Below are 17,642 nucleotides of genomic sequence, written 5' to 3'. Positions count from 1 at the left end.
GAAAATGAAGAGGAACTAAAGAATATCTTGTTGAGGATGAAGGAGAGTGAAAAAACTGGCTTAAAAATCATGGTGTCTGGTCCCATCACTTCATGGTAAATAAAAGGGAAAAAAGTGGAAATGGTGACAAATTTTATCTTCTTGGGCACCAATGTCACTGTGGATGGTGACTGCAGCATGAAATTAAAACATACGTGCTCCTTGGAAGGAAAGCTATGACAAATCTTGACAGCATGTTAAAAAGCAGAGACATCATTTTGCTGACAAAGGTCCTTACAATTAAAGCTATGGTTTTTTCCAGTAGTTATGTACAGATGTGAGAGTTGGACCACAAAGAAGGCTGAGCACCGAAGAATTAATGCCCCTGAACTGTGGTGCTGGAGAAGACTCTTGAGAGTCCCTTGGACTGAAAGGAGATCCAACCAGTCCATCCTAAAGGAGATCAGTCCTAAATATTTTGCTCAAGTTCCAATACTTCGACCACCTGATGTGAAGTGCCAATTCATTGGAAAAGACCCCGATGCTGGGAAAGATTGAAGGCAGGAGAAGAAGGGGGAGACAGAGGATGAGATACTTGGATAACCTCCCTCCAATCAAACTCCAGGAGACAGTGAAGGATAGGGAAGCCTGGCGTGCTGCAGTCTATGTGGTCTGAGTTGGGCATGATTTAGGAACAGCAGCAGCTTATGTTCTGATTTTGAGCTAAGTAAGCCCTTTCCTGCTTTGTCATATTTCACAGTCAGATGAAGGCTGCCATGTACTTAGTATAAATGAAAATAACCTCTTGTCTTCTACTGAAATGAACAGACATTGTTATTTTGATGAAGATTAATAGAATAGTAATACATGCCTCTTATTTTAAATGTTCACAGTGCTTCACTTATACCCTACAGTTGCTGCATAATTCTAACTAGGACAAGGTTCACAAGTCCAGTGATCTCATAAGCAACCTCCAAATTATATGTCGTCAGGAGCCATCACAAGGGTTAACTAAAAAAAGGCTTCACGCTTTTGAGGTCAAAGAGTAATATGAAGTAAGAGAAGAGGCAGGTGCTGCTTTAAAACTGTGGGAAATGCAGGTGTATTAACAACTGCCCTTTACAAATTATTTATTATCATTTTATTTGCCTGTGCCGAGTCTCAGTTGGGGCATTTGGGATCTAGTTCCCCTACTAGGGGTCAAACCCAGGCCCCCTGCATTGGAGTGCAGAGTCTTAGCCACTAGGTAAACTCTGGGAGATGGCGAGGGACAGGGAGGCCTGGCATGCTGCAGACCATGGGGTCGTAAAGAGTCGGACGCAACTGGGCGACTAAACGATAAGAAGAACAATTATTTATACATAATATATATATACACATATACATATATATATATAAAAATAAAACAGCACACACACATTTGCTACTTTTAAAGGCATTTTCTTGGTAAGGATGTGTCCCTGACACTTGGTAAGAGGATTATTGGGCTTCCCTGGTGGCTCAGCTGGTAAAGAATCCGCCTACAATGCGGGAGACCTGGGTTCGATCCCTGGATTGGGAAGATCTCCTGAGAAGGGAAAGGCTACCCACTCCAGTATTCTGGCCTGGAGAATTCCATGGACTGTATAGTCCATGGGGTTGCAAAGAGTTGGATATGACTGAGCGGCTTTCACTTTCACTTTCAAGAGGATTATTAGAGCTTTGGTTTTGGGTGAGAACCCTCCTGTCTAAAGGAGCAGAGAATGCAGGCTGTTTGGTAGTAATGCTGAAAAATTATCAAAACTTGCTCCTTGGGCTAGAAAATGACCACTTTTTTATAATCTATCATGAATGATTAAGAAGAATGAGTGGCTTCTTTTTCCAAAGAGAAAATGCAGATGGCTTATCAGATCAGATCAGTCGCTCAGTCGTGTCCGACTCTTTGCGACCCCATGAATCGCAGCACGCCAGGCCTCCCTGTCCTTCACCAATTTCCGGAGTTCACTCAGACTCACGTCCATCGAGTCAGTGATGCCATCCAGCCATCTCATCCTCTGTCGTCCCCTTCTCCTCCTGCCCCCAATCCCTCCCAGCATCAGAGTCTTTTCCAGTGAGTCAACTCTTCCCATGAGGTGGCCAAAGTACTGGAGTTTTAGCTTTAGCATCATTCCTTCCAAAGAAATCCTAGGGCTGGTCTCCTTCAGAATGGACTGGTTGGATCTTCTTGCAGTCCAAGGGACTCTCAAGAGTCTTCTCCAACACCACAGTTCAAAAGCATCAATTCTTTGGCGCTCAGCCTTCTTCACAGTCCAACTCTCACATCCATACATGACCACAGGAAAAACCATAGCCTTGACTAGCCGGACCTTTGTTGGCAAAGTAATGTCTCTGCTTTTGAGGATGGCCTATAGACACATGAAAAGATGCTCAACATTGCTAACCATCAGGGAAATGTAAATCAAAATCACAAGGAGATATCACCTCATACATCTTAGAATTTCTATCATCAAAAAGAACAAAAATAACAAATGTTGGCAAGGATGTGGAGAAAAGGAAACCTTTGTACACTATTGGTAGTAATGTAAATTGGTATAGCTGCTATGGAAAATAGTACAGAGGTTTCTCAAAAAAACTAAAAATAGAACTATCATATGACCCAGCAATTCCATTCCTGGGTATATATCCCAAAAACCCACTAATCTGAGATGCACCCCAATGTTCATAGCAGTGTTGTTTACAATTGTCAAGATATGGAAGCAACCTAAGTGTCCGTTAAGAGATGATTGGTTAAAGAAGATGGACACATCTTTTCCATACAGACACAGTGGAATACCACCCAGCTATGACAAAGAACGAAATCCTGCCATTTGCAGCAGCATGGATACACTTGGAGGGTGTTATACTAAGTGAAATGGATCAAAGACAAATATTGTATGATATCATTTCTATGAGGAATTGAAAAAAATACAACCAACTAGTGAATATAACAAAAAAGAAGCAGACTCACAGACATAGAGGACAAACTAGGGGTTTCCAGTGGAGTGAGGGAGGGAAGGAGGGGCAATGTGGGGACAGGGAATTGAGAAGTACAAGCTATTATGTATAAAATAAGCTATACGAATATATTATACAATGTGGGGAATATAGTCAATATTTTACAATAACTATAAATGGAGCACAACCTTTAAAAATTATGACTCACTGTATTGTACATCTGTAACTTACATAATATTGTACAGCAACTATAACAATAAAAATTTTTGTAAAAGGATGAGTAGCTTCTAATTCTTTGGTACAAGGTTCCATTTGCATCTCCTAATACAAGCTTATTAATGAGGTTCTCAAATCTTTTATCTTTACTGTCTTTGGTGCTCGATCGGTTAATAGTTGTGTGTTGATGTCTCAGACTTTGATGGTGTGTTTGCCAGTTTCTCTTCCTTCTAGTAATTTTTGCTCTGCAAGTTTCTTTGACTCACTGTAACTATTTTGCATTAGGTGCATTACACATTTAGAACTGGGAAATACTGATGGCGAATCGAAACTATTACCATTATATGGTGACTTAATTTTTCCCTAAAATAATTTTTGTTTCGAAGTCTATTTTGACTGATATAGTTTGATAATCTCTTTCAGCTGGTGAATTTAGTCCATACTAACTTATTCTGCTTACTGATATATTTTATCAGTAAGAATTGATGCTTTTGAACTGTGGTGTTGGAGAAGACTCTTGAGAGAGTCCCTGGACTGCAAGGAGATCCAACCAGTCCATCCTAAAGGAGATCAGTCCTGGGTGTTCTTTGGAAGGAATGATGCTAAAGCTGAAACTCCAGTATTTTGGCCACCTCATGCGAAGAGTTGACTCATTGGAAAAGACTCTGATGCTGGGAGGGATTGGGGGCAGGAGGAGAAGGGGACGACAGAGGATGAGATGGCTGGGTGGCATCACCGACTCGATGGACATGAGTCTGAGTAGACTCTGGGAGTTGGTGATGGACAGGGAGGCCTGGCATGCTGCAGTTCATGGAGTTGCAAAGAGTCGGACATGACTGAGCGACTGAACTGAACTGAACTAATATATTTTAAATTGTTTTAGCATCTCACCATTTTTTTTCTTCTAATGATTAAGAATTTATCCTCTCTATTTCTATTCTTTACTGATAATCTTACCACTCAACTCCAGCTTCAGGACACATAATTTTTTTTTAGATTTCAGAGATTCCTTTTACTTTCTAAAGAATTTAGCAATCGTTGGGAACTGTTGTAATATGTTATATAGAAATGTGTCTTATAACAAGTAATTACAATACCTAATACAACAAACATTTCAAGTAGGTTATCTTCTTGTATTTTAGTGAGAGGGCATTTTGAATATCTGGTCTACACTATAGCTGGAATTAGATGTCTAAAATATTAGCACACTTTAGCTTTAGCTTCTTATGGGTCAAAGCTGAGGTTTCTTTCTTCTTATTATAATAATATAAATTTAATTGCTCCTTCCTTTTTTCTTTCCTTTCTCTCTCTTTCATACACTCAGTATATGTTAGGTATTTAAAGAAGGCGAGAAGGAAGAGAAAGACTGAAGAAACTCCCTTCTTGTCTTCTCTAAGACCTGCATATACTAAGCGTGTGCTGTATACTTAATATTCTAAGCACTGAGAGCAAGACATATTCTCTAAAAATGCTGCAGAGAGGCATCCAGGATGAAGAGAGAAATAGCTCTCCTCTTTCTAGACGGCAGAAAATTTTCTAATTTGAGTAAAACAGTAATCAGACTCATGCATCTGATGATATTGAATTATATACTTCTAGACAATATTTTGGAGAAGGCAATGGCACCCCACTCCAGTACTCTTGCCTGGAAAATCCCATGGACAGAGGAGCCTGGTATGCTGCAGTCCATGCTAAGGTTCAGACACGACTGAGCGACTTCACTTTCACTTTTCACTTTCATGCATTGGAGAAGGAAATGGCAACCGACCCCAGTGTTCTTGCCTGGAGAATCCCAGGGATGGGGGAGCCTGGTGGGCTGCCTTCTATGGGGTTGCACAGAGTCGGACACGACTAAAGCGACTTAGCAGCAGCAGCAGCAGCAGACAATATTTAATATAGTTGGTATCTTAATCAGTTTTCTACATAGTTATATTAAGCTGAATACATATGTAGTTTCTAAAGGAAATTACTTATAGATTTGGTTATAAACTTTCTTCTGTTGCTGTGTGTGTGTGTGTAGTTTCCCAGTCAGTGGGCCCTATGACTTTAAATTTTTAAATTAGTTCTGGCTAAAAGTTCAAAAAATGTTGTTACCATCCCTCATTCAGATCCTGCTCACTCTAGCTGGTGTGTAATTCCGTGAGTTATCTTTCCTCCCTCCTGTAATTGCTTTCCTTCCCAAGGCTGCTGTGAGTTGCCCTTCAAAATCATGCTGGGACCCGCTATTTTCCAGTAAGGACATTGCCTTACAGTATGCTCAAACTCATTTCACTGGAGCAGAAAGTCAGTGGCGGCCACTTTATGCCAGGCCTTTATGTCTACCAAAAATTTCACTATTAAATAACTCAGCTGCCATTATTGAGTTGTGATTCTACTGCACCAAAATTTTCAGATAATCTCTTTTAATCTCGAAGTACTTGCACGTCTAATTATCAAGTTTAGTTTATGATCCTTGTTTAAACTTTATCCTAAGTTTAGTTTATGATCTGTAAGCATTTAATTGAGTTAGTGGTTATAGCTGACTCATAACCCATAAAACCCTTCAGTGGTAAACTAATTAGTCATTGCACCTGCCTTCCAAATAATTAACATTGTTCATTACTAACATTGGCGTTGGAATTATTAAAAGTTACTTTACCACTCCGTTATCTATAGCAGAGGCTTCCCAACTTCTCTGATCTTGATCCAGAATAAGAAATGAATTTTACAGGTCAACTCAGGACACACACACACACACACCCCCACACCCACACACAAGCACACGCACACACACACACACAGATGCGCACATGCACGCGCACACACACACACACACGGACGTGAATGCACACACACGCACACACACACACAGATGCACACACACACACGCACACACAACACACCCCTACTAGGAATGACAGCCTATTTTCTACTCTGTCATCCTCTATTTATTCTACCCTCTCTCACTCAAAAGCATACTGACTTTCTACAGAGTTTTTACTGTCCACTAATGGACTGTGCTTTACAGTTTCAAAAACACTGGCTTACGAAAACTCCCACTGGAACAGAAGTTAAGAAGAGTCAGTAAAAGTTTCCTTCAAAAGGAACGCTTACCCTGCACGCAGACGTAGAGAACAGACTTGTGAACACGGGAGGGAAGGAGAGGGCGGGGTGAACTGAGCGCAAGAGTGAGATATACACGTTACTATGCGCGCAATAGACGCTCCTAGCTCCTGGGAGGCGGCTGTGTCACAGAGGCGCTCAGCCTGGTGCTCTGTGATGACCTGGGGGTGCGCGCAGTAGACGCTCCTAGCTCTGGGAGGCGGCTGTGGCACAGAGGCGCTCAGCCTGGTGCTCTGTGATGACCTGGGGGTGGGGTGAGGCTGGACGGGGGAGGTTCAAGAGGGAGGGGTTACATGTACACTCGTGGCTGATCCACACTGCTGTACAGCAGAGCCGACCCAACATTGTAAAGCAATCATCCTCCAATCAAAAATAAATAAAAAAATAAAAAAAAATAAAACTCACTTGTTTCCCTCACCATCATACACCCATCTGGTACTTCCAATTCCTTCATAGTTTGAAGCCCAATAATACATACAAGCATTAATGTGCAGCGTAAACAGCAAGTATCCAGTTGTTCGAATTACTCTGTCAACGAGAAGAAGTGCAAAGTGAGGCTTTGTGTTGGTTCTGGAATACAGCCTATTTTAACATTTTCTTTTTCTTAAAGTCTCTGCTGAATCTCCTTGCTTTAAATTTGTGAACTGTTAGCTCTCATTAGTACAGTATAAAATGATGCTGCCATCACAGGTTTTCAGGCTTCAGTCTCTTGACTGGGACTGACAGAGTGGAAAAAAAACCTCTTCTCTTCTCACAGATGGCATGAGTCAGTTCCCTGAAAGACATGTCTCCAGGGTCACCTCTCCAGTCTGAGTTCCATAAAATACACCATGCTGATTTCACTGGGTATCTCCGAAAAGCTCATGGGACTTCATGCTACAGTTGACTGACTAGAGGTCTCTGGGCAAGTTAAGTTCAGAACAGCGAATGAATGAAAATTCAGATTGGAATGAATTGTCAGGAGAGGGATGTAAAGTCAGCTTGGAAAAGAACACATTTCTCTGACCTTGTTCTGAGGGAAGCAGGTAATATGCCCTCTTTTTTTTTTGTCAGGTATTCTTCTAAATCTAAGTTTCATACTTTCTTCTCACTTTGAAGTGTTCAGATCTGTTTTAGAACATAACCCAATATTCTACATAGCCCCAAATCTGAGATTATTCCTTACTCTCTTGCAGGGAGGCCATATTCGTCCCCAATTCTGTCTAAAATGTCATAGCACTGCGCTCTCTCCCAGCCCCAAAGTACACTGAGTTATACTTTACCTGTAAATGTACGCCTTGTTCATTATAGACTCGAGGTGATGGTTAAACTCAAAAAATGAAGAGTACTGTGTAGGAAACAAGCAAAGGAATCCAAAAGTGTGTTAGTCTTAAACACATCTCTTACATTTAAATAAAACAATATGAAATAGACTTTATTTGCTACTGAAAATAATTATATTCATGTCTTAAACAAAAACTGAGATCTGTTTAGATCTGTTTTCCTCTGGGCAGTGCATTTTAGCAAGGTGCCAAACTTATAGAGCTTCTCGCTTTTTTTTCATTTCTACTCTCTAGTTATGTCTTATTTGTAATGCTTTTAGAAAATCAAGCTTAAAAACATTTCTTTCCTTTCTTCTTTTTAAAGCATATAGTGGAACTTTGTTTCACAATAATTAAAAATCACACCTCCCTTCAAAATATAAGTAAAATAGGAGAAGAATAATAAAATACATTCAAGTCACAAACAGGTGTTAAGTCCTGGTGCTCAACACTGGCATTACATATAAGCAAGCTGCATTAAATGTGTATTTATTTCAACAAAATTTAAAGTCCAGTAACTGTTAGCATTGTTTTCTATCCTTGATGCTGTTCAAAGATACGGTGGGTTTAGATGCATCTGAACAGTTGCAATTTGCCTCAAGGTTTTCTTGTGCTTACACCCACTTCCATCTCAGCAGATACTCCCCACATGCATCCTCTACTTTCTCTTTTAATTTATAGGCTGTAAAATGCAAGAGCATGAAATGCAGAGCTGAACACCAATCTCTTCTCTTCCATTTATTAACTGTGTGACCTTGGAAAAGTCACTTAATATTTCTGTATTTCACTTTCCTCATCTGTAAAATGAGGACATCAGAGAACATGACTCCAAAAAAGGCTGCATGCTTACATGACTTCATGCATTTAATCATATAATATGCTTAGACTCATAGGACCTTACAGATTGGAAGGGCTATGAGAGGTTATTAAGTTCAAAGAGTATTTGGTTCAAAATTTCATCCAATGCAGGTATGACTGTAACAGAACATTTGGGAACTAGAAAACAGGTGTAATAGCAATGACTACTAATCTCGGAATATGCACAAACGATTTGTTTTTCTAGAATTCCTGAGTAGGAAACATCCATTCAGCACTCAGATTAAGATAATTTCCATTTGTGGTAACTTGTTTACTGTGCTCTTGATAGAAGCTTGCACAAAGACACATTTTAAAGTTTTGCTTAAGTGTTCACTGTAGAGAAAATTCATATTCTTAATTTGTTTTTTCATATATACTTTGGGGGTAGACAAATGATATTTTCTCTAGAGAACCGCACACTAAAATGACACGCTTCTGTGGAAATGGCTGGACTGTGGGGCTATGATAAGAAGATTAATGCTGACTTTCAGGACTTCCTAGATTTTAAAAACCTACTACAGATAGTGAGCTTTTGGACACCATAGGGATGCAAAGATGGGGTGTGAAGAGCTAGCATTTTATAAGATTTTATTATGATACAAAACTCCCCAATCCATAGGAACCAGAGACTCTCTAAAAGTTGCTCATCTGAGAAGTGGGCTCCTGAAATGTCCATTTGACACTAGAAAATTGATGATGGATGGCCAGCCCACCAAGCTGCCAGGAATGTTAAATTCTACTCAGTCTAGACCCACACCCTGTGGTCAAAACAGAAGTCCCTAGAATAGTCTTGAGTGTGTGAGAATATAGAGTAACATCCCTCTTGATGTGGAAAAATCATGAATGTGGAAAGACAGCCTTTTAGCCTGAAGTTCACTTGCTCATCTGATGATAGTAAAGACTTTGGAGTCAAAAAATATGCGATAGACTCCAGATACTGCCACTCACCAGCTGCGTGTCTGGACAGATTTTTTTAACCCTGCTTATTCTCATTTTCATCTCCAGAAAGAGCTTGTTTGGAGGAATAAATGAGACAATGAATAAAAGTTCAACAAAGTGTGTAGCACCGAGCACGGACCCAGCAAACAGCAGTTGCTGCTGCGTCAGGATCCACTCGAGTCTCCAGGTTAAGCCGTCTTGTCTTCCCAAAGTGTCAAAGAGATAATCGCCTAAAACTGAAAGAATCTGTGGTATTCCTTTTAAGAAGGCTGTCTTTGGGAATGCAAGCTACTATTGCTATTATTAAAGATTTGTACAAAATTCCACATGCTGACTCTTCTCAGACTCATTTTAGGTACCTGATAAAGCTATGAGTTATAAAATATTTATATCTTAGAATCTTTATCAATAGGTAATTTATTAATACAGTTCAAGAACAGTAAGAAATGCATACCTTCAAAGTCTTTTCTTCTATTCTGCCCCCGTGCCTGCCTGCTAAGTCATTTCAGTATTGTTCAACTCTTTGTGGCCCTGTGGACTGCAGCCCGCCAGGCTCCTCTGTCTGTGAGATTCTCCAGGCAGGAACACTGGAGTGGGCTTCTGTGCCCTCTTCCAGGAGATCTTCCTGACCCAGGGATCGAACCCGAGTCTCTTATGTCTCCTGCACTGGCAGGTGGATTCTTTACCGCTAGGAAAGGAAGCCCCATTCCTGCCCCTATGCATCCTGATTTCCTCTCCAGCCTCAGTTAACCATTTTTATTCGATTTTTTTTTGTAGTTGTCCACTGTTTACATAATACAGAAACATAGAATATATTCTCTTTCTGTTGCAAGACTTAACATTGTTCTATAAACTGTTTTGTAACTAACATTTTTTCCTTAACTTTGTTGTTTTATCTTGGAGGTTGTTCTCTACCAGTTCACAGAAAACTCCCTCTTTATTTTTACATTACAAAGTCTTCTACTGTATAGAGGTACTGCGATTTAACTAGTTCCCTCTCAATGAACATTTGAGCTCTAACTATATAAATACTTTTGTTATGCAAAAGTGTTTGCATTTTTCTATAATTGTAGAATTTTAGATGAGTAAGATAGCTTAGCGGTCATCTCATCTGACACCCTCATTTTAAACCCAGTGTTCCAAGCATTCAGTGACTATGTAATAAAAAGTGACAAGTGGAAAAGAATAGATTTATAAAATATTCATTCATAATTATAGCTGTATTTAGAAACACAAAAGCATTCCTATTTTTAAAATACCTGTTATGAGGTACAGACTCAAAACAACCAAGAGCAAGCAACTTTTATCAGTAGAAATAATGATGTTTTCCCTTCATTCAGTTTTTAAAATTTATAGCATTGATGAGGGCAGAAAAAGGGAGGACAGTTTTTTGGAAACAATTGGGATATTTTAAATTACTTGAAGATTTCCATTATTAGAAGAAGAAGACAATTAAATATAGTAATCTTACCTTTAGCATCCTATTTGTCCTAAATATTGGATTAAGCCCAAAGACGAGGTAGAAAACATCAAAGGGCATTATTGATGCCATATCCAGCTGTTGGAAGAACATACTCATAATTATGATGTGATTACATAAGGTTTTGGACATAAATGGACATAACAGTGTATGTGAAAGTTAACTAGTCACTGCAAATTATTTGCTGTTTAATATAAAATTGTTTTCAGTTAGATATGCATGGTGTCACTGAAAGGTAGATCAACACCACGAAAACAAGAGCACTATTTCATAGCTTCTGGCCAATGAATTTCATTGCCAGCTTCATGCATCTGATCTTGCTAAGCTTAGGCGTTACATTTGTCTGGAATTTTGTTGAGCTGTCATATGTATTTCAGAGATGGCATGGTTGCTACTGTTAGAATATATTTTAATAGTATTTTGAACTTGGGGTTTTTGGACTGAAGCTCAAGCTCATTATTGATTTTATTTGAAACAACTGGACATTCATTGTAGTGATAGATTTTTATATTTCAACCAGTTCTCCAGTGGTCAGGCTGATTATATTGTTGGTGGTACATCCAGATGCTTCAGTTCTTTCTACTGCTCTCTACTTTGGATCATATTGTTAACAACAAACAGCAGGGAGCATATCTGTCACAGACTGTACAGGCTAACAGAGATGAGAGGAAAGAAATCAGTTCCATTTATAATTAATTATCAGTTCTGATGGGAGAAGGTATTGAAAGTACCATTATAGCTAAAAACATATTTTAAATATGTGATGTATTTAAATTATTCTGGCTTTATATTACCTTGGTAATTGTGAGATGACAGCATCATATTTGCATACTTTCTTGATTTCAATGATAACAATAAAAATTTTTATGTAAGATAATGATTCATTTTCATTCATCTTTATGTTATCTTGAAAAATAGGGTACATTAAAGAAACATTTAATTTATTTAAGATAATTAAGAGCAGTTAAGAATTTTCTGTAAGGCCATACATATGAAATGAAAAGTTAAAGTAATTAATTGTGTACTAGAATTTCAAAGCCTAGTGATATTGGAAAGAAATGGGACTGTCAGTTTGAATCAACCAGATTAGTTACCATAAACAAATGATTTACTAGAAGTATTGGCTTAAAAATGCATAATGTCATCAAACCTTATTGATTTTATCCTACAGATACTGGGCCTCCTGACAAGTTGAGAGGTGTACATAGAGTTACTATAATAATGTCTTTTAAATGAGGAAGCAGGAGCACGGAATCGCTGATTTGTCTAGTGCTATTTCAACATCCAATTGCTTGAAGGCCCATTTGACTTTTCCATGCAGACAGTCAATAAGTTGTGCTTGATATTAACATATTGTCATGGATTTGTGTAGATAGAGATGATTTATTTCTCACTGAATTGTAGAAAATTGAATTAATGACCAACACTGTACTCTGTACAAGGAACTTTGCAAAGCACATTGGAGTTAAGATACTGTTTCTGTCCACAAGAAATTAACAGTCAATGATAGCATAACCAAGCACAAAAATAGGTATAACACAATGCTATAAGACATGTATTATATGTCCACCTGCAATGCAGGAGACCCCGGTTTGATTCCTCTGTCAGGGAGATCAGCTGCAGAAGGGATAGGCTACCCACTCCAGTATTCTTGGGCTTCCCTGGTAGCTCAGCTGGTAAAGAATCTGGCTGCAATGTCGGAGACCTGGGTTGATCCCTGGGTTGGGAAGATCCCCTGGAGAAGGGAAAGGCTACCCACTCCAGTATTCTGGCCTGGAGAATTCCATGGACTGTATAGTCCATGGGGTCACAAAGAGTGGGACACGACTGATTGGCTTTCACTTCACACATGACCTGTGGGATGTGCTAAGGAAATTCAAAAGAAGTGACCTCAATTAAACGTGAAAGTTTACACTTAGAAACCCAAATTAAATATGTGAGTTTATTTGCATTTATTCAAATTCAAGAAAGTGATTAAGAGTTTGAAATAAGCTTTGTAGCACTTACAAAGAATGTTAGTTCTCTTTGTAGAGTTCATCAAAGCAGTTTAGATCTTTTATGACTATGTCTAAGTCTGTGGGAAATTTTTACAAAGAAAATTAGTTGGAGATGAAAACAGATCGAAAGAAATTAGAATCACCATAGATCGCCAACAGGGACAATCTGGCACCTAAACTTAGATCTGTGTATTTTACAAAGTTTGAGGCCACTGTAGTGGCCTTGAAATGGGAAGTTGGAGTTCAGTCATACAGATTGGGTAAGCTTGGATCACCCTCAACTCTCTGCTAATTCTCAGAGTTAGATAAACAATAAAAGATAATAAACTACCTTGTAAATAATTATTCGAAGAGGCAGAGGAATCAGAAGTCATATTGCCAGCATTTGTTGGATCATGGAGAAAGCAAGGGAGTTTCAGAAAAACATCTATTTCTGCCTCATTGACTATGTTAAAGCCTTTGGCTGTGTGGATCACAGCAAACTAGAAAATTCTTAAAGTGATAGGAGTACCAGGCCACCTTACAGTCTGCTGAAAAACGTGTATATGGGTCAAGAAACAATGGTTAGAACTGGGCATGGAAAAAATGACTAGTTCAAATTGGGAAAGGAGTACAACAAGGCTGTATATTGTCACCCTGCTTATTTAACTTACATGCAGTGTTTTTGTTTTTGTTTGGTTGCTAAGTCGTGACTGACTCTTTTGTGACCCCATGGACTGTAGCCTGCTCCTCTGCCCATGGGATTTCCCAGGCAAGAATACTTGAGTGGGTTGCCATTTTCTTCTCCAGGGGATCTTCCTGTCCCAGGGATTAAACCTGCGTCTCCTGCATTACAGGCAGATTCTTTACCACTGAACCACCAGGGAAGCCCATCATGTGAAATTCCAGGGTGGATGAATCACAAGTTAGAATCAAGATTGCAGGGAGAAATATCAACGACTTCAGATATGCAGATGATGCTACTCTAATGGCAGAAAGTGAAGAGGAACAAAAGAGCCTCTTGATGAGGATGAAAGAGAGTGAAAAAGCTGGCTTGAAACTCAACACTGAAAAAATGAAAATCATGGTGTCCAACTCCATCACTTCATGGTGAGTAGAAAGGGATAGAATGGAAGAGTGACAGATTTTATTTTCTTGGGCTCCAAAATCACTGCACTGACTGAAGCCATGACACTCAAAGACGCTTGCTTCTTGGAAGGAAAGCTATGACGAACCTAGACAGTGTATCAAAAAGCAGAGACATTACTTTGCCAAAGAAAGTCCATATAGTCAGAGCTATGATTTTTCTAGTAGTCACGTACTGATGTGAAAGTTGGACCATGAAGGCTGAGTGCCAAAGAGCTGATGCTTTTTACCTGTGGTGTTGGAGAAGACTCCTGAGAGTCCCTTAGACTTCAAGGAGATCAAACAGTCCATTCTAAAGGAAAACCAGCACTGAATATTCATTGGAAGGATTGTTGCTTAATCTGAAGCTTCAACATTTGGCCACATGATGCGAAGAGCCAGCTCATTGGAAAAGACCCTGATTCTGGGAAAGATTGCAGGCAGGTGGAGAAGGGGAAGGCAGAGGATGAGATGGTTGGATGGCATCACTCACTCAATGGACATGAATTTGAGCAAATTCCTGGAGACAGTGAATAAGCATGGTGTGCTGCAGTCCATGTGGTTGCAGAGTCAGAGATAACAGTGACTGAACAGCAACAACAACAGATAATTATTGGTGAAAAACTACATATGGGTGAAAAAATAATATTATACAATTATTTGAAAAAAAGAAGGTGCCATGTTATCTATATAATTGCTTCTTTTTTTATTTGCTGTATGCCATTTGAACAATTTCTAGAGATTTTATCTTATTTAAAAGTTTTTTATTTTGTATTGGAGTATAGGTGATTAACAGTGTTGTGTGAATTTCAGGTGTACAGCAAAATGATTCAATTATACATATTCACGTATGCTGTTGTTTAGTCACTGGGTCATGTCTGGCTCTTTTGTGATCCCATGGATTGTAACCTGCCATTTTGCTGTGTCCATGAGATTTTCCAGGTGAGAATCCTGGAGTGGGTTGCCATTTCCTTCTCCATGGGATTTTCTGACTCAGTGATCAAACCCGTGTCTCCTGCATTGGCTGGCAGATTCTTTACTGCTGAGTCACCAGGGAGACCCTGGTGTTGGATGTATACATGTATATTGTATACTGAAAAGCAAAGACGTTACTCTGCTGACAAAGGTCATATGGTCAAAGCTATGGTCTGCCCAGTGGTCACGTACGGTTGTGAGAGCTGGACTGTAGAGAAGGTTGAGTGCCAAAGAATTGATGCCTTTGAACTGTGGTGCTGGAGAAGACTCTTGAGAGTCCCTTGGACTGAAAGGAGATCCAACCACTCAATCTTAAGGGAAATTAACCCTGAATATTCATTGGAAGGACTGATGCTGAAACTGAAGCTTCAGTTTTTTGGCCACCTGATGCAAGCAGCTGACTCATTGGAAAAGTCCTGATGCTGGGAAAGATTGAGGGCAGAAGTAGAAGAGGGCATCAGAAGATGAGAGGCTGGATGGCATGACTGATGCAATGGACATGAACTTGGGCAAACTTCGAGAGACGCAGCCTGGCATGCTGCAATCCATGGGGTCACAAAGAGTAGGACGTGACTGTGCGACTGAACAACAGCAGCAGTGTATATGTTTGTATATGTACACGTGTTAGTTGTGTAGTTGTGTCTGACTCTTTGGGACCCCATGGACCGTAGCCTCTGTCGATGGAATTCTTCAGGCAAGAATACTGGAGTGGTTGCCATTTCCTTCCTTCCTTCAGAGGATCTTCCTGCATTGCAGGCAGATTCTTTACTGTCTGAGCCACCAGAGAAGCCCATGTATATGTACATTCTTTTTCAAATTCTTTTTCCCATTTAAGTTATTGCAGAATATTGAGCAGGGTTCCCTGAGTTATTTCATACTGTATTTTATGTTATATGAACAAGAATGAAATAGGAGTAGAAACAATTTTGTTGACTTTTACATCATCTTGCTACATGAATGGGAGGCTAAAATTCTGTATGGACAGGACAAAAATACACTCCACATTCCTTTACTGACATTTAATAGGATTTAAATATGGCCACTCTGCTTTGTTTTGCTTAATAAAGACCCGTATTTTGAATTACACACTTGCACACACACGGAAGTATATTGTATAATTATTGAGAAGAAGAAACTCAGCCTAATACAACTTCATCTGTATAAACTTTGTTAAACAGGCTGCAGTTTTGAAAGGAGGCAGTTTTTTTGGTAGAAATTTGTGGATGGACTTAAACTCAAAATGATATTGGATTTTGGAATTGTAAGTCACCTACCTGAAATTTTGTAGAATTCCTGTAGTGTCTTTTTAGTTCATTTGAATCCACCTGAAATACATTATAATTCATATTAATTTTATGCAATTTCATTAAATATATTCTCACTTAAAAATATTTATAACTCTTTCTATTAGGCCCTTCCAATTTCAGCCTATAAATATGCTTCCTCTTTACATACCTTAAATAATAAACCTTCCTTGGCTTTGTTTTCTTTTTGTATTTTTTCTAATTATTTGTCACACTCAAGCTTCTTAGAGAGTTGCCTACCTTGTTTTGTTCTATGCCCTTCCCTCGTATTTATTCCTCAATAAACGGTAATTTGATGGTGATTTGACTTTTGCTTACTTCTTCACTTTCACCAAGGCTACAGTTTTGAAAGCCACCAATGATCTCCTAATGAGCACACCCAGGGGGTCTTTTATAACACTATCATTCTTTTATGGTGGGGCTTCCCTGATAGCTCAGTTGGTAAAGAACCTGCCTGCAATGCAGGAGACCCCGGTTCGATTCCTGGGTTGGGATGATCCGATGGAGAAGGGAAAGGCTACGCACTCCAGTATTCTGGCCTGGAGAATTCCATGGACACAGTCCCTGGGGTCGCAAAGAGTTGGACAGGACTTAGCGACTTTCACTTTCACTTTTCTTTTATGGCATTCACTGTGTTTTGAAATCACACATACCTTTCGTTCCCATTTATTTAAAATCGGTCTACTCTGTGAATGATAATGTATTTCTGGACAGGGTTGATTTTGTTTAGCAACTGTGTATAACTAGTGACTATAAATATTAAAAGCTCAATAAATATTTGAGTGGATGAACAGGTAAAGGAACAAAGAGATGAAGAAAACTTTTGAAGCAGTTGACTTTTTGGGGACAATTTTAAACTTTCTTTTTCCCAAGAATCTGTAATGCCATTCTTTACTTCCTCAGTTTCAACTGAAGAAGTTGAAAAAAACTGCTTCATTTCAAAACTGCAGCCTGTTTAACAAAGTTTATACAGATGAAGTTGTATTAGGCTGAGTTTCTTCTTCTCAATAATTATACGTATACTTCCGTGTATGTGCAAGTGTGTAATTCAAAATATGGGTCTTTATTAAGCAAAACAAAACAAGAGTGGCCATATTTAAATCCTATTAAATGTCAGTAAAGGAATATGGAGCGTATTTTGTCTTGTCCATACAGAATTTACTTCTTCAGTTTCAACTTTTCAGTGTCCCACTTGCATTCTTTGACTAACCATTTAAAAGTCAATATTTCCCAGGTTTCAGCCTTCTTCTCTTTTCTCTTCATATTAATTATACTTCCTGGGAAATTTCATCCACTTGCAGAGTTTCAAAGTCACTAGGTATGTTGATGCTACCAAACCTCTACCTCCATTTAATACCACTTTCTGGAGCTGTTAACCTGTCCAGCAATTGGCTCCTCACTTATCAGTTTTGCT

General features: G+C 39.1%; 1 protein-coding gene across 1 annotated transcript in view; it reads right to left on the bottom strand.

The window, feature by feature from the left end:
- The window catches only part of CNGB3 (cyclic nucleotide gated channel beta 3), a 187,306-nt gene that overhangs the window by 67,925 nt on the left and 101,739 nt on the right, over positions 1-17,642 (bottom strand). The window contains exons 7-10 of the mRNA XM_027560636.1: positions 16,199-16,249; positions 10,840-10,926; positions 7,533-7,597; positions 6,676-6,798 (exon numbers count right to left, since the gene is read on the bottom strand). Coding sequence (XP_027416437.1) covers positions 6,676-6,798; positions 7,533-7,597; positions 10,840-10,926; positions 16,199-16,249 — 326 coding nt within the window. The remainder of the gene's footprint in view (positions 1-6,675; positions 6,799-7,532; positions 7,598-10,839; positions 10,927-16,198; positions 16,250-17,642) is intronic.

The sequence above is a fragment of the Bos indicus x Bos taurus genome, chromosome 14 (assembly GCF_003369695.1).
Source record: "Bos indicus x Bos taurus breed Angus x Brahman F1 hybrid chromosome 14, Bos_hybrid_MaternalHap_v2.0, whole genome shotgun sequence".
Classification (NCBI taxonomy): domain Eukaryota; kingdom Metazoa; phylum Chordata; class Mammalia; order Artiodactyla; family Bovidae; genus Bos; species Bos indicus x Bos taurus.
This window is presented reverse-complemented; position numbering and strand designations above follow the sequence as displayed.